This window comes from Apium graveolens, chromosome 1 (assembly GCF_009905375.1).
Source record: "Apium graveolens cultivar Ventura chromosome 1, ASM990537v1, whole genome shotgun sequence".
Lineage (NCBI taxonomy): Eukaryota > Viridiplantae > Streptophyta > Magnoliopsida > Apiales > Apiaceae > Apium > Apium graveolens.
The window spans coordinates 197,663,173-197,688,762 of NC_133647.1; the positions used below are offsets into that span (position 1 = coordinate 197,663,173).

General features: G+C 34.3%; 1 protein-coding gene across 1 annotated transcript; it reads left to right on the top strand.

Annotated features, from left to right (window-relative positions):
* Positions 1-2,422: 2,422 nt before the first annotated feature.
* LOC141677445 (uncharacterized) lies at positions 2,423-21,034 on the top strand. The gene is made up of 8 exons (XM_074483383.1): positions 2,423-2,866; positions 5,100-5,336; positions 5,442-5,848; positions 15,340-15,525; positions 16,305-16,497; positions 18,924-19,000; positions 19,941-20,091; positions 20,315-21,034. The coding sequence occupies exons 1-8, from the start codon at positions 2,600-2,602 to the stop codon at positions 20,609-20,611; spliced, it is 1,815 nt and encodes a 604-aa protein (XP_074339484.1). The 5' UTR covers positions 2,423-2,599; the 3' UTR covers positions 20,612-21,034.
* Positions 21,035-25,590: the final 4,556 nt, after the last annotated feature.

Below are 25,590 nucleotides of genomic sequence, written 5' to 3' on the forward strand. Positions count from 1 at the left end.
TTGCTTTTAATGAAAGGTTTTGTTTCAAATTTTGAATATGAGTATTAATATTTATTTCTTTTATTATGTATTGATTGTGTTATCTCCTAATTAAAATTTTAAGTGATCGACTTGTTGCTATAATTTTGTTCTAATTAATAGTAATTGCTCAATTTAATTGTTGATGTCACAATTGTTAGAGTAATTTGGTAGTTACTTAAAGAGGGAGTTACAAATTTAGAATATATTTAATTATTTGTTAGATATTTTAATGAGTGCTTTGATTGAATGCTTTTATGGGTGGCCTATTTGTGGGCATAATTTTGGCCTTTTAGAGGAAATCTTGTGACATTTATCGGGCTTGTTTTGTGTCAATTTATCGGGCTTGCTTTGTGCCAATTTATCGGGCTTGCTTGTGTCTAACTAATATTTTTGGTTAGATTTTATGTTATTATTATGTATTATATATTTGTTGTTGTTTTATAATTTTAATAATCATTTTTTAATATTTTTTTGGTCTCTTTGGTTTTATTTCCAGGATGGTAAGAGATTTAATGGGGGTTCTCATATCAGATTATAAAATCAATTATCAATCAAATTCTCGGATTACAAGACAGTGTTGAAGATATGCGAGATTGGCCGCGCAATATCAGATTATAGTTTATACTTAGTATTGTATATTATATTTTTTAGTGGGTACCCTTTTTCCCCTAATTAGTTTTTTTCCCACTGAGTTTTACTTTTGAGGGATTTTAATGCGGCCTAACTGTGGGTTATCTGATTGGACAATGAAGCGATATTGTCTAAGTTTCCGGGAGCACGTGCTTGCTTTTCGCTTAGATGATATATTTTGATAAATGAAGGAAACTTTGTCCCTCCAGATTGTATTATTGATTTTTATCAATGAAAATATTTATATTTCTGCAAAAAAAAAAGAATTCAAGTATAAACCCAACCAATTTTAACTAGAAATTCAATTATTAAAACATTTATCTAACACCCATACACTAATCACGGATTATATACACATATACATAAAGAATTACTGACAAATTAAGAACATCATAAGTTGTACTCCCCCGTCCCTTCCAATTATTACCATTTCTAAGAGAGTGTCCGACACACATTTTAAGATGAATATAAAGTATACTTTTATAATTTTTTTTTTAAAAAATTCTTTTTCTGAATAAAAATTTAAACATTCTATTTTTATTCAGAAAAAGAAATTTTTTTTAAAAAATTATAGAACTATACTTTATATTCATATTAAAATGTGTGCCGGACACTATTCCAGAAACGATAACAATTGGCGGAAGGAAGTGATATTGAAGAAGATTTTCAGGATTAATTGAAATCGCCCTTCTCCCAGTTGTCCCGTTATTCGTTATACAATCTAGTTTTTGTTGAAATAAGACCCATACTGCAATACAACACCACAGTACGTGAAAGGGTAATATTATGTAGTAATTTTTTGATAACACGATATTATACCGTATCATGTTTTTTTTAAACCAACATTGTCGGATAAAAATCGGATAAAAATATTGGATTATGAAAATAGTCTCGCATAAGATTGTCAAGAAGAATCAAAAGTTATTTTCTTTAATGTGCTCTTAAATGTACATTTCGTTAGAAAAAGATAATATATCTTAATTCTTTTTTTTGTCAGGATAACAAATCTTACTTTAAAATTTCACCTTTTCACTAATTTTTTATTTTTAAATTACGATAAATATCATCATAACATCATATAAATCATATTATTGAGTGTATACAGGATTAACGAGTACTCACACGAGTCACGCCCGATTAACAAAAACGAAAATTTCATACAAATATCAAAATTTATTATAATCTCATTCTCATTATAACTAACCGTTTTTAATAATTATAATTCAAACAACTCTTTATCTAAATCCATAACAAATTAAAATATAAAAACTATACTCCTTGCCCTCCATCTAATTGTAACAACTAGGGGTCGTTTGGTTCAAAACGTGATATCGGCTTGAAATTAAAAATCAGGTTAATATGATATAGAGTTGAGGTTAAATATCTGATATAATGTGTTTGATTGAGTGTTGAAATGAACATTTTTAATTTAATTAAAAATATTATTTTATTGTTCTTTGCTATATCTTTGGTTCATATATTTATTTTGGTATTAAACAATTACATTTAAATGCTTAAATAGAAATTAAATTAGTAGTTATAAAATTGATTTCCATATCCCTATCTCATAACCACCTCCTTTTTGGATTAGTTTGAGAAATGTGTATCAATTTTTTTTACGAATCATTAGAATAACCGAAACACATATCTGATTTCAGAATTTGACGAACGAAACAACCCGGTTCACAAAATGTTAATAGTGTATCTGCAAAATTTGTCACTATTCTTTTTCATTTTTCATTTTTAAAATGAACAAAAATATAAACACAAAATAAACCAAACCAAACTGCAAACCATGGGCGAAATACTGAACCAAAACTAACAAAACTCCGGTAAGCAATCCAGGGGCAAAACCGTCACAAAAAAATAGCCTCAACTAACCGCTATCATCATCTCCATTTTCACAACCTATACACACAAAAACATAATTTATAATTTATATACACAAATGAGAGGTCGTGATTGGATCAATCTGATCTTACCAGACGAGCTAATTCTCGAGATCTTCGATCATTTTGATTCGAAATCAAGCCGCGACGCTTGTTCGCTTGTGTGCAAGCGGTGGTGTTGTTTGGAACGGATTAGTCGCGACACGATTCGAATCGGCGCTTCTGGAAGTCCCGATGAATTGGTTCGAGTTTTGTCGAAAAAGTTCGTTAATGTTAAGAATTTGTTCGTCGATGAGCGCCTCGCCATGCCGTTGCCTGTGGATGTCGTAAGCTTCGAAAAACTGAAAACAATTTTACGGTTATTCGGAGAATTAATTTTTTGATTATTAGGAGATTTTTGAGTTTAGGCTTTTGTTGCGGTTTTGTTGTTTTCGTGTTTGTGAAGTGGAATTAAATGATTGAGAAGTGTTATGTAAGTGAGCTGGATTTTAGTGATGTTTGATATGAAATGATTGTGTGTAGCGGTGTGATTTAAGTGGAATTGATTTTGATGTTGTGGATTGTAGATGATTAAGTAGGCGTTGTAGTGTTAGGTAAGTGAGCTGGATTTAGTGATGTTTGATATGGAATGATTGTGTGTGTAGCGGTGCGATTTAAGTGGAATTGATTTTGATGTTGTGGAATTTGAATGTTGTGAATTGTAGATGATTAAGTAGGCGTCGTAGTGTTACGGAAGTGAGCTGAATATAGTGATGTTTGATTTGAAATGATTGTGTGTGTAGCGGTGTGATTTAAGTGGAATTGATTTTGATGTTGTGGAATTTGAATGTTGTGAATTGAAGATAATTTAGTAGGCGTGGTAGTGTTACGTAAGTGAGCTAGATTTTAGTGATGTTTGATTTGAAATGATTGTGTGTGTAGCGGTGTGATTTAAGTGGAATTGATTTTGATGTTGTGAATTGAAGATGATTAAGTAGGCGTTGTAGTGTTACGTAAGTGAGCTGAATATAGTGATGTTTGATTTGAAATGATTGTGTGTGTAGCAGTGTGATTTATGTGGAATTGTTTTTGAAGATGTGAATGATTGATTAAGCTGTTGTTTGTATTTTAGTGATGTTTGATTTGAAATTATTGTGAATGTAGTGTTGTGTGAATGTAATGTGAGATTTGTATACGTGTTTTATTTGTTTGTGATGGTTTGGAGTTTTTTGGTTTTGGGTTGAAGTTTCGATTTTGTTGTTTTCTTTCTCGTGTTTGTGAAGTGGATTTTGATGTGAATGTAGTGGAATTGATTCTGCTGGTGTGGATGATTGATTAAGTAGACGTTGTAGTGTTACGTGAGTGAGTTGGATTATAGTGATGTTTGATTTGAAATGATTGTGAATGTAGTGTGAGATTCGTAAGTGTGTTTCATTTGTTTGTGATGGTTTGGAGTTTTGTGATTTTACGTTAAAGTTTTTGTGTTTGTGAAATGATCTATGATACTTTTTGTGTTCTGTGTTTAATTGAGTAGGAGAAATTGTGAATTAATGATGTGTAAGTAGAGGTTTTAGTATTACGTAAGTGAGCTAAATTTTATTTATCTTTGTTTTGAAATGATTGTGAAATGTAAAAAGGAAGTTACTGCATATAAATAAAGAATCAAAATTTATTTGAACCGGCAATAGTTATTTGCACTATAATCGGTACTTATCTTCGATGTATATATCTGGACAGGGAGCGTGTTTTATTAAGAAGGTGCTGCAGCATGAGTATAGAAACAAAATTATTTAACCAGTAGGTTAATACCAGTGCTATTTGTTTAATAAATTTCACGTAGTTATGTGTCAGTGAGTGGTTAGATATAATGCAATTAAGGACCATGCCTAGTCACAGGTGTATCTGCCGAGACATAAACGTGAGGCTGGAGTCATTGATGTAACTTTGTGTCACATTTTAACTTAATTTTTCCGTGTTTTACTGTATCTACTATTTAATATGACGAATAGCATAACTCAAAAATAATTAATTGGGTTTAACCTACTTTTTACCCAGATTAAATTGGATGAATGGAATTTATCTTGTGATGCTTCTCTAAATCAGTTAATAGATATTTACTTTATGTGTTTAAGAGTATTTAGTGGTAACATTTTATCACAATTTATCCTATTTCTTTCTGGCATAGTTTAGGAGTTCATGTTGTTGTTAACTTCAACTAAATTGAATTGGACTCTACTCGTGACCTTTAACTTTGTTGAGTTAATTTGAGTCAAGTCAGAAGGAAATGTAAAGCCTACCATCAGGCGAATGTGTTACCTCTGCATATTACTGTTTTTTTTGTTCTCAGGAACCAAGACATAGTGCATGCTTCACTAGGTTTACTTTAAAAAACAAATATTATATGCAAAACAATAATTTATGTACTTTCTAAAAATATTAAGTAACTTTTTTTCTAGTTCCTTAATTAGCAATGTGTATTTTTTACAAACAGTATTTTGTTAGTTGAGAATTGTCGGTAGAACTGATGTGAACGTTTAAATAACTTGAATTCTAAATTACCCCAATTGACCAAATATGCAGGGAAGAAGACGTGCTACTACTCAATCATTAGTCAGGCTTCACTTAGTATCTGAGATGAGTGGTTCTCAAGACAACGAAATAGAAGCATACTGTTTATCAGATGCTGGTTTGGCTTCTATAGGCGACGGTTTTCCAAAAATTGAAAAGTTGAGCTTAATATGGTGTTCTAATGCCACAAGTGCTGGGTTAAAATCTATGGCTGAGAAGTGTAAATTCCTTAAATCGTTGGATCTACAGGTGAATTATTGATTTCAATATTGTTTAATTGAACTTGCAATAGGAATATATAGGTAGTATTACAAGTGTAAACTAACATTTTATAATTTTTACTTACTTTTGAAGGGTTGCTATGTTGGTGATCAAGGTTTAGGTGCTGTTGGGGAGTGTTGTAAGAAACTTGAAGATCTTAATTTGCGATTTTGTGAAGGTTTAACTGATACGGGCTTGGTTGAGTTAGCCATTGGATGCAAAAGCACATTGAAATCAATTGGTGTTGCTGCCTGTGCAAAAATAACTGATATATCATTGGAGGCCGTTGGATCCCATTGTAAATGTCTTGAGAGTATGTCATTAGACTCGGAGTTTATTAACAATAAAGGGGTACTGGCTGTGGCTAAAGGATGCCTTCAATTGAAAGTTCTGAAACTGCAATGCATTAATGTTACAGACGAGGCTTTGCAAGCTGTTGGCCTGTTTTGTTTGTCTCTGGAACTATTATCTTTATACAGTTTTCAGAGATTTACTGACAAGTAAGTTACTTTCCTCTCAAATTTCCCATCAATATGTTATAAATCTCTTTTAAATCTATCTACTTGGAGATGCCTACTTACTTGATCGGACCAGTCTTCTCCATTTTAAGTCTATCCTCAGAAATCTTAAGCATAATCTCTGAAGCAGAACAGTATGCTATTAACATTGTTAATTTTTTGTACATATTTTTATCATGTTTATTGGATGAGTAGACTGCAATTCGTCACCTATGAATTTTATGTCTAATTTAATTGATGTGTAATGTCCGGGCTCGCCGCCTCGATACCTGCAAAGTTTAATACCCCAGGAAACTAACTTTTAGGTTGAGGTCTAAGAATTTATATTCTCGTATATAATTTTATGACTGACTTTTAATAGTATACTTGTTTTTCCTGCTTACTTTTCAAAGGCCGAATGCAAGCATAATATATCTACAATCTGCATATATATAGGGTGACGATCCTCATTTACTATTATCTGTGGTACTATATCATTAAGAAAGAATGGCATGCGTATCGAAAGGCAAAAGGTCCCTGCTTTTATCAATACAGTGACCATGCCTCTCCACTTTAGATACCATGATTGGATTCTGGAGATCTATTAGATGTGGATGGTCACCCACACACATTCATTTGGAGAGGACAAGACAATACTTGGCATGCAATAGCTAGGGCCGGTCTAATTCACTTTACAAAGATTATTTCTAAACGTTCAATTTTGGAATCCAACAAAGCTAAATTCCAAAATTGAAACATTTCGAGTGCCTAATGGGGTCAGGCCTGAGTTGACAAGAAGTGTGAGGCGCAAGTAAGGTTACCAATTACAATAAAAAAATTTAGGCCCAATATAATTGGGACAACAATATGGGAGCTATGAAGAAAAAATATGCCCGATTGAAACTTGGTAATACCTGTAAAGATTCCTACACATTATTAATTTAACATTTCGAGCCCAATAATATCAAAATCCGTGTCCATACCTATGGTTCTGTAAGAGGGTTTAATGTTCGTTTGACTTGCCTTTAAAAATTTAATAGCAGAGGGGAGTGAGGTGAGGGTTGCTTAATCACAGAAAATAACCTTGTTAGGTACTTCTCATCTCTCTTTTAATCAGGCATATTCCCTCTAATTCATAAATATAAAAAAACCCAATAATTTGAATAAAAAGTAAAATTTGCTGCTTGAAATGAATTCAAAACATTATAAACGGAGAGATAAAGAGCCAGACTATACCTTAAAACTGAACTTTCGTGATTTCTCAGCAAAGAAGATGGTTGATTTTTTTTCCTGGTATTTCCTTTGGTGAAATGGGTAAATGTTCAATCTAGAGGAAGTGGATGTGGATTATTGAAAAAATGTTATGACTGTTGGGAGGACAGGGAGAGAAAAATACACAGTGCATAAAGGAAAAAATTGTGAAACGATGAAGGTGAGTGGAGTGGACATATGGTCTGATGAGCAATGAACATGTGGGTTGTTCCCTATATACAATATTTCTGTATAATTTTTTTTACCTATGTTTTTTTTGAATGCATCACCTCAACTCTGAACATTAGAATTAGCAAGAATCTGAAATTTAATAAACCTTCCACGTCAAGTTGACCATGCTAAAAGAGCAATATTTGTATTATGTAGTAGTACTACTACTATGATAATTTTATCAAATAAGGAAACAATATATTCTGGTTACTTTCTTATTACAAAAGCAATTACGATAAGTGATGACTTTAATAATTTAAACAAAAAGATATTGTCTATATTATAAAGTAGTTACAAATAGAATAGTTGCTCATATGAGGAAAATAAAAAATTCAGCTGATAGACTTGTATCATTTGTAATTATTTTTGTGGTTTAAACTCGCTGGTCTGGAAAGTTCTCGAGTAAGTTGCTCTACCAGAGAAATGAAGTTCTCTGATAGACTTCCTACACCTCTTTTCATTTTCCCTTTGATATGAATATATATGTGTTTGTGTGTGTGTGTGTCTGTCTCTGTTGTATGCTTATATATGGTTTTTTCTCTTAATTAAATTATAAAATAGAGTGTTGGTGAGATTTCCAGATCGTGACAACCACCTACTTACCTTAATATAAAAATATATTTCAACTGTAAAGTAGAACTATTACTGCTTCTAGATGAGCAAACTCAGTTGTAGAACTCCATCTGAAGGCAATAGAATAATTTCAAAAGAAATTTACAGCACTTCTTTTTCGCTTATTGATTTTTTTTTACTTCTATTCCTTTCAGCCTGGTGATCTCAGTTATGTAACTCGGTTTAGATAAGTAATATTGTTATAAGTATTGAGATAGACTTACATCACCGGAATTCCTTAATGTGATTATTCATTGTATGTAAGCAAATCAATGTTACCATAGATTTTCCGAGATGGCATCTTGCTCTGCAAAAAGCAAGGCTTCCGGGTTGCCTAATTTACAAAGCCCAAATGTACCCAGGTCCCAGGTTTGTTTTACCCCGACTCATTTATATATGTTTTGGCGCTACCTATTTGAAATAAAATGAAATAAGAAACCCCAATTTGGTTCGTAACTTAGACGTCTCATGAGCCACTTTACCAAGTATCGCAACTTCTCCATGTGGCTTTTGTCTTGTATCTTCTTTCTTTTCATTTCTTGTTTTCCTCCCTACCTCTGTTTGTTCTATTTTTATTTACTAATAACTTTTCTGCTCCCTCTCTCTCCCTCTCTCTCTATATCCCTTTCTTTCCATTTCAGTCAATAGCCTTGCATCTTTTGAAGTTGTATTATTTTCAGTTTATATGATCAAGACATAATGTTTTATTTGTGAAAAAATATATATATTATAATTTTATGATAACATTTTAGGACAGTAATATATATAATGCATATACACATATACAAGTCTTCCATAAAATTATATAACAATTGAAGTTGCATAAGTAGTATTAGTATGGTAAGGGTATTTGAGTTATTTAGGAGGCCAAGTGGGGCTATAGTATAAATACTCAATCAGTTGTAATTTGAATTCAGTTTTATGATATGATAACAGAAAATGGAAATCCTTTTCCACCAATTCTCTCTTTCTCTCTCTCTCTCTCTAAAACTTTCTTTCTCTAAACTGTTTCTTCCTCTGCAATCTATCTCAATCTCTGATTTCTATCTCTAATTCTCTGCTTCTTCTACTCTTGTAGCCTCTATCTAGAATATTAATCACACAAAAACACAAAAACACATTCAATTTAGTTGTCAATTTCTGAATTCTGTTCTAGCAACTTACAGTTCTAACAGATTTGGTATTATAACTTTCTAATTCGATCAGCCGCTGCTTCTATCTTGTTGTGCAATCAAAACAGAGTCGAGCGAGCTAAGGATCATGGAAATTGCAAGTATAATGAAGGAGCTAGGGTTTCTGCACACCACATGTTTGATCTCTGGTCTCTAACTAAGTAAATCTGTTAATTACTGTTGTTTACACTTAGTTTGCCTAGATCTAGTGTAATTGATTGCTATTAGTTGAGAAAATCACAAAAAATTAGTCAGCTATTGGTGTGTATACTCGATCTGTGCTCTCATATTGCAAACCTAGTGTGTAGCCTGTGTGATAGTTAAGCTACAAGTATTGTGTTGTGGAGGAGAGAATATTTGATGGATGAGTTATAAAAGGAACCTGGATACTGAGACCTCACAGGAAGGTTCATTGAGAATGTTTCAACAAGAGATACAAGGCCAACTAATGAGAAATGATGACAAAATGAGCAATTTACAAGAGCAGATTGAATTTCTGGTGCTAGGCATGAGAGGCATGAGTAATACTGCTAATGTCCCTGAAGATTATGAAGAGGAGTACATAGAAGAAGACGAGGAATTACTCAAAAACTCACAGAGGAAAAGGTATGTTCAGAAATCCCATACATGCTGGAACGGGAGAAGGGGCATTCTAATGACATCAAACCAGAGATTGGGACTTATGAGGATAAACTGATGCATAGAACTTATGTCAATGATTAACAGCGCTTGAAGCACATGAAACTCAGTTTTTCGGTCTTCAAAGAAGGGAGTGACACTAGGGAGTGGCTGAGAGATTGTGAAGAATATTTCACAATCTACGAGGTGAGTGACAGAAGGAGAGCTGCCATAGCTGCAATGCACTTGACTGGAGTTCCAAGGTCATGGTATAAGTCATATATGTTGGGACAGGATCAAGTAAGTTGGAGGCAGTTCTGTGAAGCTTTTCTAGCCAGATTTAGAGAAATTGACACGGAACTAGTATTTGAGAAGTTCAAGAGATTGCAGCAAGTAACTACAATGGCAGCCTATTATGATGATTGAGAGGTGCAGGGGCCAAATTTTGAAGAAAATCCCTGGGCTCACGACTGAGTATTTCTTAGAGAATTTTGTGGGAGGATTACAGGATGAGATTAAGGGAATGATAAGACTTTTGGAGCCTAAGTCACTGGAACACACCCTTAAGTTGGCAAGGTACTATGAACAAAACTTGAGTAATACTCCTAGAAAGAATTTCAGTTATGGATGCAGCAAGAATAGTTTAGCTTCTCAGGTGACTGTTAAGGAATCAGGAGATACTCCAACATTTGCTACGAGAGCTAAGTCTGTATTAACTCAGCCTAAAGTCACCGAAGCTATACAATCTAAACCAAAGGCCCTTGACTTTTTCACAGAGAGAAGAGAGGAGGCAAAAGGGATAATGCTTTTATTGTGTTGAAAACTTCACCAAGGGGCACGAATGTAAAAAACCTCAAGCATTTCTAATGGTGGCTGAGGATGCATTTCTAATGGTGGCTGAGGATGCAGAAGTGGGTGGCTATGATGGAGATCCAATCTATGATGAAGCTCTAGGGGAAGATAAGGAGGAATGGAAAGAAAATGAGCTGATTCTGGCATCCTTAGGGCTTACACCAGCATCTTAGTACCAACCCCGTAGTTCAAGGGATGTTACAACAATAAAGCACTAAGAATTTTGGTAGATGGAGGTAGCTCATGTAACCTTATTAGCACTGCATGTTTTCAGGATGGAGATTTATTACTGGAAAAGCAAGTTGTTGTGCAAATTAAGCTTCCTAATGGAACTAACCTAATTAGTGACACTAAGTGCAGGGAGTTCAAGTGGAGTTGGGGATATCATTATAGGAATTCAATGGTTGTCAGACTTGGGAAATATCAGTTGTAATTACAGCAATAGGAGCATGCAATTTAATTGGAAAGGTAAGGAAGTGAAACTGACGGAAGACACCACTTTGAAGGTGGAGAGCCAATGCAACTCAATAACTACCATAGTACCTCTATGGATGGAGCAATTAATTGAGAGTTATGAGGGAGATCAGGAGGTTGTTAGGACCTTTCCAGGCATGCTCTTTATTTATATTATATATATAGGCTGCCAGGAGATTTTGAACATAAACGGATTCTTTTATTGATAAAAAAGACACACACACAACTAGGTGATATTCGAGAGATCACCCACTCTCCACACTAACACCCTTTAACCTTATTCCTTGATACCTCCAACATACAGTTGGCTTCCTTATTTATAATCCTAACATCAACTCATAATCCCTAAATTAAAGCTAAAATATATTATTCCCACCAAATCCTCCCTTTCAAATCTGTAACTGATGCACAAACTAATTATTCAGATTTGTAACTGATTAAATATTTATTATGTTTCCTAACATTACTCGCCGCCCAAACTCAAACCTTGTCCTCAAGGTTCAAATGAGGAAAGTTCTCCATAGTGACCTCATGTGATGTTCTCCTCATAATTCTCATTGGACTCGTTCACTTCAAGCTCATCTCCATGCATCCATAGGACTTGTAATTCCTTCTTGCAGCGGTGTCCTGGCCCATACTTTTCATCACAACGAAAGCACATACCCTTTTCTCTTTTTTCCTGCATTTCGGCTTCTGACAAACGCCGAAATTTGGGAGTAGCTGTTGTCTTCGCATAGGGCTGAATGGAGAGGTAGAGGACACTGCAGAGAGTTGTCGAGCCACATTCCTTGAAAAATTAGTTCCAGATGGGATGGCCTGTTCCTTTGAAAAACTGTTGCCACTTTGATAAAGTTGCATGGCCATGTTTTTATCCTCAATTTGTTGTGCCATGCGCATCATCTTGGGCAGCCCCATGGGGTCCATTAGTCTCAACTCAGCACGTATATCAGGTTGAAGTCCTTTAAATACGATTTCCAAAGTTGATTCAGATAAATCACTTAGAGAGGCAGATAATATCTCAAATTGACGACGATATTCTCGTACTGTGGTAATTTGTTGCAGAGAGAATAGTCGGTCTTGAAGAGAGCCCTCTTGCGTGGATTGAAAACGTTCGATCAATTGTTTTCTAAAATCTTCCCAACTGCAGAAAGGTCGTTGACTGTCCTCATAGTAGTACCAAGATAAAGCTTCACCTTCCAAACATATTACAACTGACCTAATCTTTTCTGTTGGTGAGAGATTATTGAGTTCGAAATAACGTTCCGCGCGAAACAACCAGCCTTCAGGGTTCACACCTTCAAACACGGGCAATTCAAGTTGTCGGGGAATTAAATTCATGGATGTTATTGATGGTGGCAATCCATCAGGCGTTTGAGTCAGTGGTTCTTTGTCTTTGCCACTGCCAGAGGCTGCTGGAGTGTCTTCATCTGGTCGTTTGGTGATGATGTCCAATTTTTTAACCAAAGCAAGAATACATTCTTCGAGATCTGGTATTTTTTCTATACCAGATTGAAGTTTTTCCATGTCTATCCGCTGAAAATCTGATCTCAATACCCTAATATCAGCTTGCATTGCTTCCAGCTTCTCCTCAATTTCGTCGACCCGATTCTCGACTCGTTTTGCGCCTGCCATTGCCCCAAGAACGGAAGTTTCCGTTCTTTGATACCACTGTTAGGACCTTTCCAGGCCTGCTCTTTATTTATATTATATATATATAGGCTGCCAGGAGATTTTGAATATAAAAGGATTCTTTTATTGATAAAAAAGACACACACACAACTAGGTGATATTCGAGAGATCACCCACTCTCCACACTAACACCCTTTAACCTTATTGCTTGATACCTCCAACATACAGTTGGCTTCCTTATTTATAATCCTAACATCAACTCATAATCCCTAAATTAAAGCTAAAATATATTATTCCTACCAAATCCTCCCTTTCAAATCTGTTACTGATGCACAAACTAATTATTCAGATTTGTAACTGATTAAATATTTATTATGTTTCCTAACAGAGGTTAAGGACTTGATCACCATGGCAGTAATGATTACCATGGGACCCAAACAGTACTATATGAGCAATGGGTTGCTGCAATACAAAAGAAAATGGGTGGTTGGAAATCATGGGGAGTTAAGGAAACAGATATTCACGGAACTCTATTGTAATGGAATTGGAGACCATTCAGGAAATAGGGCAACATACAAAAGGATTAGTGAATATGTTTATTGGTGTACCATGAGACAAGACATTGGAACTTGGGTAAGGGTTTGTCCTACTTGTTAGCAGGTCAAATCTGAACGTATTCACAAGGATGGCTCAAACCACTCCCTGTTCCTAATCAACCTTGGAGAGATGTGGCTATGGACTTCACCACTGGGTTACCAAAGTCTAAAGGTTTTGAAGTCATTTGGGTAGTGGTGGACAGATTCAGTAGTTATGCACACTTCCTAGCCCTAACCCACCCTATTTTAGCTAAAGGTTTAGCTCACATCTTTTTTGAAAATGTGTACGAGTTGCATGACCTTCCAGAATCTATAGTTAGTGACAGGGATAGCTTGTTTTTGAGTGAATTCTGGCAAACACTCTTCAAAATTTCTGGTACAAGGCTGAAATTGAGCACAACCTACCATCCTCATTCTGATGGTAGCACTGAAAGAGTGAATCAGTGTGGAACAATATTTGAGGTGCATGACTTGTCACTATCCAAAGTATTGGGCTTCTTGGTTAGTTGCTGCCGAATGGTGGTATAATACCACATTTTATACATCCCTGAATTGCACTCCCAACCAGGTGGTTTATGGATTCAAACCAAGGCACATTGCTTGGCAAAACATATCCAAAACCAATCTCACACATTGGAAAATATGCTAGAAGAAAGACATAGGCAATGGGAGAAGAAAGACTTAGGCAATGGGAGTCCTTAAAGAGCTTGCTGGAAGAGGCTCAAGTTAGAATGAAGAGCTATCAAGACTCCAAGAGGACGGAAAGGCACTTTCTAGTGGGTGATGAGGTGTATCAAAAACTGCAACCCTATAGGCAAGTGACTGTGGCCATCAGGAAGAATCTCAAGTTATCAGCTAAGTACTTTGGGCCCTATGAGGTGGTGGAAAAAATAGGCCCAGTAGCTTATAAGTTGGCAGTCCCTGCTAATTTTAGAGTTCAGCCTGTGTTTCATGTGTCACAACTTTAGAAGGCTATAGGAGATCAGTTAAAGGTGCATCATCAGCTTCCCGTGGTGAATGAAGATGGAGTTATTGAGCTTAAACCTCTGAGAAAATTAGACAGCAGAAGCATACTAAGGATTTAGTATAAGAAGGTAGTATACCAACAACTTATACAGTGGAAGGGATGCAGCATTGATGAAGGCATTGATGAAGCTACATGGGAGGATGAAGAGTTGTTGCAACACAACTTTCCAGATTTTATTCAGCAACCATGAGACTGGTTGAATTTCAAGGAGGGAGGGATGTTAGGAAATAAGAGAATAGGCTTACTAAAAGAGTTTGTATAAGTAGTATTAGTATGGTAAGGGTATTTGAGTCATTTAGCAGGCCAAGTGGGGCTATAGTATAAATACTCAATCAGTTATAATTTGAATTCAGTTTTATGATATGATAACAAAAAATGGAAATCCTTTTCCACTAATTTTATGATATGATGATAAATTTGGGTGGATTAACTGCAGAAAATCAACTACCCCAAGGCTTCCCTACCGCAGAAGGCAGATTTATGATGGATTGCATCCTAAGAAAGAGACCCAATTTTAATATTCGATAATATATTGGTAATCAAGTCTAATATAATATTTAGGGGATTACATCACTTATATGGAGAATAGAACCCAAAAAATAGCCTAATTGACCAAGGCCCATAAACAATTGGTCTTGTGATAAGTATACTACTTATAATATAATAATCTACTAGACCTACATAAGAAACATATCTATAAATATACAATTTATCTCTACACGAAACAAATATAAATTGATCAATAATGTGTGTGTGTGTGTGTGTTAATTCTTTATTTCTGTTCTCTCACATGGGGTCCTGGACTGCCATGGCGCCGTAACAAAAATGATGCATATGTGCTATATTATTATTAAGTTCTAACATGGTAGTAAGAAAAGGGTCAAAAAATGTGTAATACGAAGCAACGCTACATTTTCCAGGATAATACATATTTCGACGCTAAGAAGATTAAGAATATGATAATTGTATGCCCGTTTTAAGACTGATATCATGCTGTCCTTCATCTTTAAATGTTTTTGCTTATTTTTACAGGAGTCTATATGCTATTGGAAAAGGCTGCAAGAAGCTAAAAAATCTCACATTAAGTGACTGCTATTTCTTGAGCGACAAGGGTCTGGAAGCAGTTGCAGCTGGTTGTACAGAACTTAGTCATCTTGAAGTTAATGGCTGTCACAATATTGGGACATTTGGACTGGAAACTATTGGCAGAGCTTGCAAGTAAGTTTCTGTTGTGCTATTAGTCACCAATACTATGATGTTGTAGCAGAAGTTTAGGGATGTATTTTGTGGCATATTTGGCAGTCCCACACAGACGAGTCTTCTTACCTGCAGAATCCCTTTGATCCACATTTGTTCACAAATTATATGTTAAATTATATATTTATGCTGGTTATGTGTGGACATATAGAAAGGGTCAGCTATGGAGATGAGTGCATTTTTTTCAACCATGAATTTTACCCTAAGCAATCCTATTTCTTAGAAAGCCTGCCTAACAAGAGCAAATAAAAATTTGGTAAAAAATAAGTAGTCTAGACAAGTGTAAAAAGAGACCTAGGATCTACCCTTCTCTGCAGATGTCTGTTCCTAGTCCACGTACCCTAGTGGAAGAAATGGTATCATTTCAATCTCCAGATGTCTTTGTTTCTGTTTGTTATGAATCTGAAATCGAACAAAATTATATTTTTTAAAACAAAATGTTTCTGCAATTATATGTTATGAAGTGCCTTATTGTTGCTCTTATCATTAATATTAATTTTGATGGAACTTGTTTATCACTATCACCTCATTTACTGTATTTTCTATCTAGAATGAAGTTTGTTACTGACATCATAGGTAACTTTTGGATATCTGCTAGGACGAATTTGTCACTGAAATCATTCTTAGCTTTTGGGAATCCATGCCACTATGCCATATTATGTATCTTTAAGCTTTATTGTAATGATTTCATAAGTTTGGATTCTATCACTAATTCAATTTGTGTGTGTTATATATTGCAGGCAGCTTTCAGAGTTAGCTCTATTGTACTGTCAGAAGATAGGTAACTTTGCCCTTTCTGAGGTGGGAAAAGGCTGCAAGTATTTGCAAGCCCTACATTTGGTAGACTGCTCAAGTATTGGAGATGATGCCATATGCAGTATAGCAAGAGGCTGCAGACTTCTCAAAAAGCTCCACATCCGTAGATGTTACCTGGTATTACATTTTATTTACATCTTAGACTGTTTGCTTTACTAAACTGTTCATACCTGTTTGATTTTGCATCATTGCGAACATAACAATTTCACCCTAGTCATCTAGCTTGATTTCTAACTTACTAAAATAAGCTATGTTTCATGCGAGTGAAAGATTGTTGCTTTTTTTTTTGATCCATGCGTCTCCCCATGTCATATAGTAAACATTTCTATTGAACGTCAATTGAATAAGTACACAACACAATGCTTCGCTTAATTCAGAACTTCTTTGGCATTTTCATTTTCCGTAGCAGAGTCAAAGCTATGTCGAGAATTCTCCTACTCTTTGTTTTAGCACATCGTTATATTAGGATAAACAGTACCTACCTTGGGCCAAAGTTTGGGTCACTGCTAACATCAAAATATGCTTACATCGTGTGTTTTTTATGAAGTATATAAGGCCATGTATTCTTTGTGCAATCATCAAGAAACAAGTATTATATATACTCGAAATACAATCCGGTCCCCATGCGACTAAGAGAATATTGAATAATTATTAAGAAGAAATTCAACTGTCAAACCTTGGAGAAAATGAGGAAATGAGGGAATATTATTATTAAGAGTCCAAATGGAGGGTGACCAAGGAAAAATGCTCTCTTTATTGAAAGAATTGAATTATGACACAAGCAAATTCTTTGTAATTTCGTTTAGTTAAAATCTAACTTAACATATCCTATCTGAGAAAAGGGCCTCCTTAGCACATTTTAAAGTAAAAATGCCCAAAAGAGCACAATAATGTCACTATATTTGCAATAGTTGCTACGGTGCCGTATGCAACTACAAATTTTCTATTCCTAGGACCAAGTGGAATAAGTATGAAGAAAATGTGAAAAAGCTGTCATATGATATGAAGCTGCCAAACCAATTGCCTGGAGTTGGTATATGATTGATTGAGAGATTTATGCAGATAGATGGTGTAGATATACAAAAGAGCGCAAGTAAACATGCCCCAGAAAATTTTTCTGATGATCCTAGAAAGTTAGTTTCTTTCAAATTACAGTTGAGTCTACCTGTGTCTCCACTATCTTTTTTGTTGGCCTTTTCAGCAACATTAGCATGAGAAAGTATCTCTTTGACGGAAACACTGTCGGCCCTCTAAAAGATATTGTTGACTGCATTGTTGGCCTAAACAGTTTCTCATTAATAGCTTGATATCTCGGAGGTTTCCCATATAGTTTTCACTGTTGGTTGTGTGATTCAGCTTCTTACAGTAGGTACACCACATATTATCTTTGTTCTTTCTTATTAAGTATTTCTGTCATTTCCCCCCTATCCTTCTTTGCTACTAATGCAGTTAGGAGAGTCGGTGTTATCTCCCTCCGGTTTCCTCTGCTCTAGATATTTTTTTTTAATTTAAGCTCTATTTATAAGCTTGATGTCTTGGGGGTTTCCCATATAGTTTTCATTATCGGTAGTGTGTTTCGGCCTATGTTACTCAAACTTGTCTAGAAGTATCCAACATGGATACCGGTCCAAGTATCGGACTCGCCAACATTTTGAAAAATATACATGTTTCTGGCCTAAAATAAGTGTCCAAGTCTGAGTGTCAAGCTCCCGACACGGGTACTCGAAGGTAAAACGAAGAGTCCGAGTAACATAGGTTTCAGCTTCTTACAGTAGGTACACCACATATTATCTTTGTTCTTTCTTATTAAGTAATCTGTCATTTCCCAACTACCTTTCTTTGTTACTTATGCAGTTACGAGAGTTGATGTTACATATCTCTCTCCGGTTTCCTTTGCTCTAGATAATTTTTTTTTGTGCTCTATTTATAAGATTGCTTCTTATGAGAAATGAATTCTTCCTTAAAACTAAGTTCTACTCGAACCTGATCCAGTTGAGGATTTAAACTTTCCAAGAATAATTCTAAACACGATTCGATGGACCTTTTTACAGTTGCATCAACATCTCCACGCTTTATCCCAATCGTACACACTAGTCAAGTTCCTGCCAAAAATTTTGCTAAAGATTGTCATGCTCTGTAAAAGTATGAAACCTCTTGTTTTGTTATAAAAGTTTGACCTATTAAATTGTTAAAACTCGCCGCAGCTCGAGCTTTGAGAAGGTAGACGAGTAAAATGCGTTATTCAGTATTCCCTGGCGGTTTGGTCCATAGAATCACACTACATTAACATAATAATGGAGTCTTCTTCATCCCAGGCCTTGGGCGATGGATCAACTTTTCTTGGCGGTGGCCCTAATCAGATAATTTAGTTGTCCCCTACCTTTTGGGTTTGTGTGGCTGAATTGAGACTACTTGAAATAGTTCTTTCCCTTGGACCTTTAGGAGGCATGGATATATTGCAATTCGACTGTGTAGTATCACTTCCAAGTTTAAGTGTCATATTCTTTTAGCAATTCTCTAACTTTTCCTCTGTATTTGAAAAGGTTGGGAACCGGGGAATCATAGCTGTTGGTGAGAACTGTAATTTCCTCACAGATCTCAGCCTTCGGTTTTGTGATAGGTAAGAAAATTTTATTTTATTTTATGAGGTTATTGTTATTGCTTATGACTGTATTAATGTGCTATGTTAAAATTGTTGACTGGGTGCGAGATTGTAACTAATAGCAATTTGTGATGAGGTGTATGTTGGTCTCATGTTGATTCTGCATCATGTTTGAGAAAATTATGAAACTTTCCTATTTTACTTGTGTAATATGTGTTTTCTTATAAAGTTGTTTAGTGTTCTTGCTGCTGAGGGCATGTTCTTTAATTAAAGGTTGTTATCTATATTAGTTGAGCTTGCACCACACCACTTTTTTGGGACCTATTGGCTATTGGAAATAGTTGGGTTTCACCCATTGCCATTCTACCTTCATAGAATAACGTAAATAAGTAGCTCCACGAAGTGCTTATACCTCATACCTCATTGCTTAAAGAGCATACATTTGTCACTCAATATAGGAGATCAAAGCAATATTTGTATGAAAGAGTAATGTTTAGTGGCTTACTAAGCATGTTCTTGAAAAATGATAGAAGCATAATCTGTATGCAGATCAGAACAACGTCAAGATAGAAACAAGAATGATTTTTGTACTTGTAGTATATTTGCCATCAATACTGGAGGGGCTAATTAGATAATAACACATTACTATAGTCTTTTTTCACACTATCAACGTGTTGTTCTGTGGTTCTGAGGCATAAGTGCATAGCCCACTGATTGCAATTTGTTGGCTAGGTGTCCATGCAGTAAGCTATTTAAAAGCTATCCGGTCTTGGTGAATTTTAGCTGTCCATGCCACTTTGATTTTGTACTTCCCAACTGTTCTTTTGAGAATGCACACACACCCACTGACCCACCCACTGACCCACACACACATGTATTGGTAGTCGATCAGTTTCTTGTATAATGGATAAAATACATTACTGTTTCTATCTGACCTGCTATTTTATATAATTGTCAGGGTAGGAGACAGCGCACTAGTTGCAATTGGTCAAGGTTGCTCCTTGCATCATCTTAATGTTAGTGGCTGCCATCAAATTGGAGATGCTGGAATTATAGCTATTGCAAGAGGGTGCCCCAAACTCAGTTACCTTGATATAAGCGTTCTTCAGGTTTGGCTTCTGTAATTTTCACAACTCATATCCTAAGAGTGGTTTATCATCTTCCAAATTGCTTTTAGTTACACCTCTGTTCAAATTTATAGCTGGGCTCCAACAGTCCCTACGATGAGCCTGACACATAGGATACTAGTGTTTTTATAGTGCATTAGCTGTGTATGCCAGATACAATAAAACCAACATTTTGTTACTTCTTAAATTTCTTTGATTTATGCAGAATCTAGGAAACATGGCAATGGCTGAATTAGGTGAAGGTTGCCCTTTGTTGAAGGACATTGTTCTATCACATTGCCGTCAAATAACAGATGTCGGTCTAGAATATCTTGTTAAAAGGTGTGCTCTACTTGAAACTTGCCACATGGTCTACTGCCCGGGTATAACTGAAGCTGGGGTTGCCACTGTGGTTTCAACTTGTGACAAAATGAAGAAAATCCTGGTTGAGAAATGGAAGGTCAGTCATAGAACTAGACGCAGAGCCGGCTCCATCATCTCCTACCTATGTGTTGACCTCTGAAGTTCACTCACAGCATGGTGAAACAATCGCAGGACACTTGATACTTTATCAATGTCCTTGTCCTTGTTATATGACTGCATGTTGTCAGTGTATACCTTTTTCCTGCCTTCCAGCATCTTTTCCTTTCGGGTTTTTACACAAAATTTTGTAGTAGATGTCCCGCCAGGTGCATTTCGCCTTCGTTAGCATGTATAGATAGGCCTATCAGTACACTTAGGGGGTGTTGGGTTCTATGGTACCCCATTCTGCATGTATTTTTCAGTTGTGTTATTATTTATAGATTTAATAAAGTAGGACTATTATAGGATAATTCATGCTGTTCTGCTATTTCTTATAGTAGGATAATTCATGTCAGAGTAAGATTGAACGTGGCATATTTCATATGGCATTAGACAATAACACCAGAGATCGAGTGATTGAATAGCCCTCTGTTGTCCGGGTCCGATTCGTTTCTCGCGCATCTGATATTTAATAAAAAAATGGGTACTATGTTAAATAATACAGAAGACAGTTTTTATATTGATTTTCCCCTCCAACTTTGGATGGGGTACAAATTGAGCAGATGAGTGCTACCGCAATAAAACATGTATCTTATAAATTCCTATTGGAGGAACAACCCCGATGTTAAAAGTCCTCATGACCCGATATGATCATGTTTTTCTCCATTTATGGTTCTTTTGCATTATGAATTTTTTTAAAAATGAATATACTTATTATTTTTAACAAATTAATTTCATGATTGATTCTTAAACTTAGAAGGGGGAGAGAGTGCATGGGTAAAAAGCTTGGTGAGTTAAAAAGGGAAACCGAAAAAACTTTAGAGAGTTTGAAGCAGGGGGAACATGGTGGCCTCCATGTTTAGATATCCATGCTCAAGTATCTGCATAAATTTACTACAATATTATAGTACTATGTCACTACTTCAAGTACTTTTTGCCTCTCCTCACCTAATAATAATGTCCACTATATATTTCTTGAAATTACTTCCAAAGTTTTCTCATTGGCGGTTCCGTAATTCGAGTTGGGCGGCTCGCAAACTTACCCGCCTCGAATTCGTGTAAGTGAACTCGATTTGACTCGTTTAACTCGGCTCGAATTAGTTTAAGTGGGCTCGATTCGGCTCGTTGATCAAGTTTAAATGGGCTCGATTCAGTTCGTTTAGATAAAAGAGTCGAGTTCGGACAGAGGTCGGTTCGTTTAATAACTCGAGCCGGCCCGGCTCGGCTCTACTCGTGAAATTAAACGAGCCGAGCTCGGGTAAAGGTTTAGACTCGATTAAGTATAAAATTAAACGAAACAGCTCGCCCGACTCATTAAAATCGGCTCGTTTAGCTAAACGAGCCTAAACGACCGGCTCGCTCGGTCCGAATTACAGCCCTACTTAGTCCTGAGGAGATATGTAGCCCTACTTATTATCCTGATAAATAATTGTTACAAAATACGTTTCATTCTGATAAGGTTTGTCTAGTGTGTGCTCATGGGAAAATGTTAAACACTAAAATTTATAAATTGTAGTGTTTTAATTGGTGTAGTTGTTGTGAATACAAGAGGTCCACCACTAGTAAGAAGTGTTGGTCAATCAAAATTTATATATACTTTTTATTAATAAGCAAAATCATGTATAATTTGGTGCTAAAAGTACCAAAGTACCAAATTTTGGTACTTACATGACATAAGTTGAATTTTATTCTCTATAAACTTTATTTTAACACAAATCAACTTCCATTCTTTGTAAATTTTATTTGCTTTGCAAACTACTAAGTAAATTACTAACACGAATTGATTTATATTCTTTGTAAACTTTATTTATTTATAAATTATATTAAAAATTTATTAAGTTACGTTAAATTAAGTAAAATAACATATATTTACTTTTTTTAAAAAAAACTACTAACTGCAAAGTAAATATTAACATGAATTGACTTATATTCTCTGTAATTTTTATTTTCTATTAGTTAGTGTCAATACTAGTGTCAGTTTACTTTTAAATTGGATAATATTATTTTAAAAATAATTAAGTAATAGCAAATGACTTTAGTAACATTTATTAACTTTTAAACTGAAAATTATTGATTTAACAATCGTATTTATTATTGTTCATCACAACGTTTTAAAAAACATATTTTAGCAATAACAAATTTATGGGATGTATTTAGATTATATTAAGTAATATTAAATTAAGTTTAATAACGTCTATTTACTTTTATTTGTAAATTAATTTTTATCGATAATTAGGTAATATTAAATAAACTATATTGAAAAAGTTAATTATAAGATAATTATTAAATAATATTAATTAATATTAAATTATCTAAAGAACAAATATTTGGTTCGTAAGATAGAGATACAATTCATTTCACAAAAATAAAACTAATATGTTAGATTTCTAAATCAAGTAAAACAATGCAAAACTAGAATTATAGTGGAAAATTTCATAACTAATTCGATTCTTTTTAACCACCTAACTATTTTTGCAAGTACCAATTTAATATTTAATATTAATATATTAATTTTAATTCGTATTTCGCACAGATTATGAATAATTCTCTACAAATATTAATTCGATATTTTTAGTCTCAGACCCGTGTTTCGCACCGGTTATCAACTACTCTCTATGTCCCTAAATATTTTTCCCTTTTGTGTTGGACACGTTTGTCGATTCACACTTTTGATTATTAATATCTTTAGTTTCCTATTAGTATTAAATATTAGTATTAAACAAGATCACTCATGATTATATTTGATTTTATACATTAGACGTAATTAGTATTCAGTCGCTTATGATGTCAAAACATGAGATATTTTTTGTGACGGAGGGAGTATCGACCATCTATACTAATAAGCGAAATCATGTTTAGAGCAAGTCCAACAATGTCCTATTAGATGCCTTATAAATATAATAAAATATAATGTCCTAGTGATTTAATACATGAATTTTGCATATTAACTCTAACAATATGCCTTATAATGGTGCCCTATTGTTAGTATAATATTATATTTCAATTATAATTGGAGTGAAAAAAGATGGGAGAGAAGAGATGTGTAAATAAAAAAAGGGAATTTTTTTTATTGATATAAATCAAAAAAGGCATGCCCAGTGATCCCTTAAAAATGAGGCATTTGATTTACGTCCTAGTGTTTTAAGACACCACTAGGACATTGTTGGAGCACTAATTTAAACAAAATGTCTTAAAATTCTAGTTTAGGATATTAATTTAGGGCACTCTTGGACTTGCTCTTAGGTCCCAAATCTTGGTACTCACTAAAAAATTATAAAACTATTTTTAAAATTTTATATAATAAAATCTCAACCGACAAAAATTAACTTCCATTATCTGTAAATTTTATTTTCCATCAATTGTTATTTATTGCTGAACATCCAAGCGCCGGTTTACTTTAAAATAATCGTATTAGTAAGTTAAAATGTCATATTTGTATAAGTAAATAATTAGAGCATTTCCATCACAATCCCCATCCCTATAATTTAGGGAATTATGTTAATTTTTGTCAAAATATCATCCACATCCGGATCCCTAAAATAGGGTATAATTTTAGGGACTAAAACCAAATCCCCATATTTGGGGTTTCACTATTCATTCCCCATTTCATTTCTCACCTTATTAAATTATTTTTATCTCAAATCTACATCATTTTAACATTTCACATATATTAATATTTTAAATAAATAATATTTATTGAATATTTTGAAATTTTCTTAAAATTTTATACCATTTTTTTTAAATGTAAGTATATTTTTTATAATCATGAAAAATTCAAATGTGTTAACAAATAATGGCACTAAAGAATATATAAGATTAAATTAAATTGAAAGTTAAAATTGTAAATGAAAGAAAATAAAAATTAATAAAAAAAGGAAGTAGGGATGAAGATGGGGAATGGGATGTAGAAAGTTTTTAAAAGATGAATAAAATTTGAGAAAAAATTTAGGGAATTACCATTTTTAGGAAGTTTTTGGGGATGGGTCTTTCAATGGTGATGTTATTAGGTGCATGCATAACTAGAACTATACGGTGAAATTTTACAGTTACATTTAACTTCAATTTTTTTATAAACATATTTTAACATGATTTTATCTATTATATTTAAATCTATATTTTGCACGCATTATGAGTTTCAGTTTATATGCAAATAATAACGTGATATTATTATTTTTAATTTCGGGCCCGTGTTTCGCACAAATTACCAACTAGTAAGTTTAAATTATAAAATTTTGTGCTTATTGTAGGTTTATGGGTAAAAATCCGTCATAGTATCATATAAGAAGGATGTTATTCTTTATTGTTGATAATAAATACATTGAACAATATCAAAAAACAATCAAACGAGGGTTAATTTTTTTTGGAAAATGTAATCTAGAAAGTAGAAAGCATGACACCATGTACGTGTCATACTCAAAGACAAAAAACGACCCAGTTGAACAAAAAAATCAAACAATTTTTTAAGGATAAAGAAAGGAAACAAGAGCACGAGAGAAATGATACGATGAGGTGGCGTGTTCGGGGGTCATCGAGAGATTTGCTCTTGCGATTTTGAAGGGCTCGAGGACTGTCTAAAGCTCTGGACAAGTGAGTGCCCTGAGCATCTTTTATTTATGTGCTTTGTCTGTGGTAGCAATGATTGAAATATCTAACATCCTCACAACTATAAAACTTTTCCGTACTAGAAACCACAAGTTTGTGGCATTTCTTACGACATTATTACATTAAGTGTTACCCTCCTTCTATCGCCCATTCATCGAGGACATTGTTGTAAAAATCGACCGACTTTTTAAAAATCGTCGATAAATTAAAAAATCGGTCAAAAATGTTTATCCAATTTGACCGATTCTCGATAAATCTTCGATGAATTATCCAATTTAAAAAAAAACGCCCAATAAATCACGATTCAGTACTTTAATCGAATAGTTTTGATTTCCGAAACTTGGTAACCATGATTGACGGAGAAATCCAACAATTAAT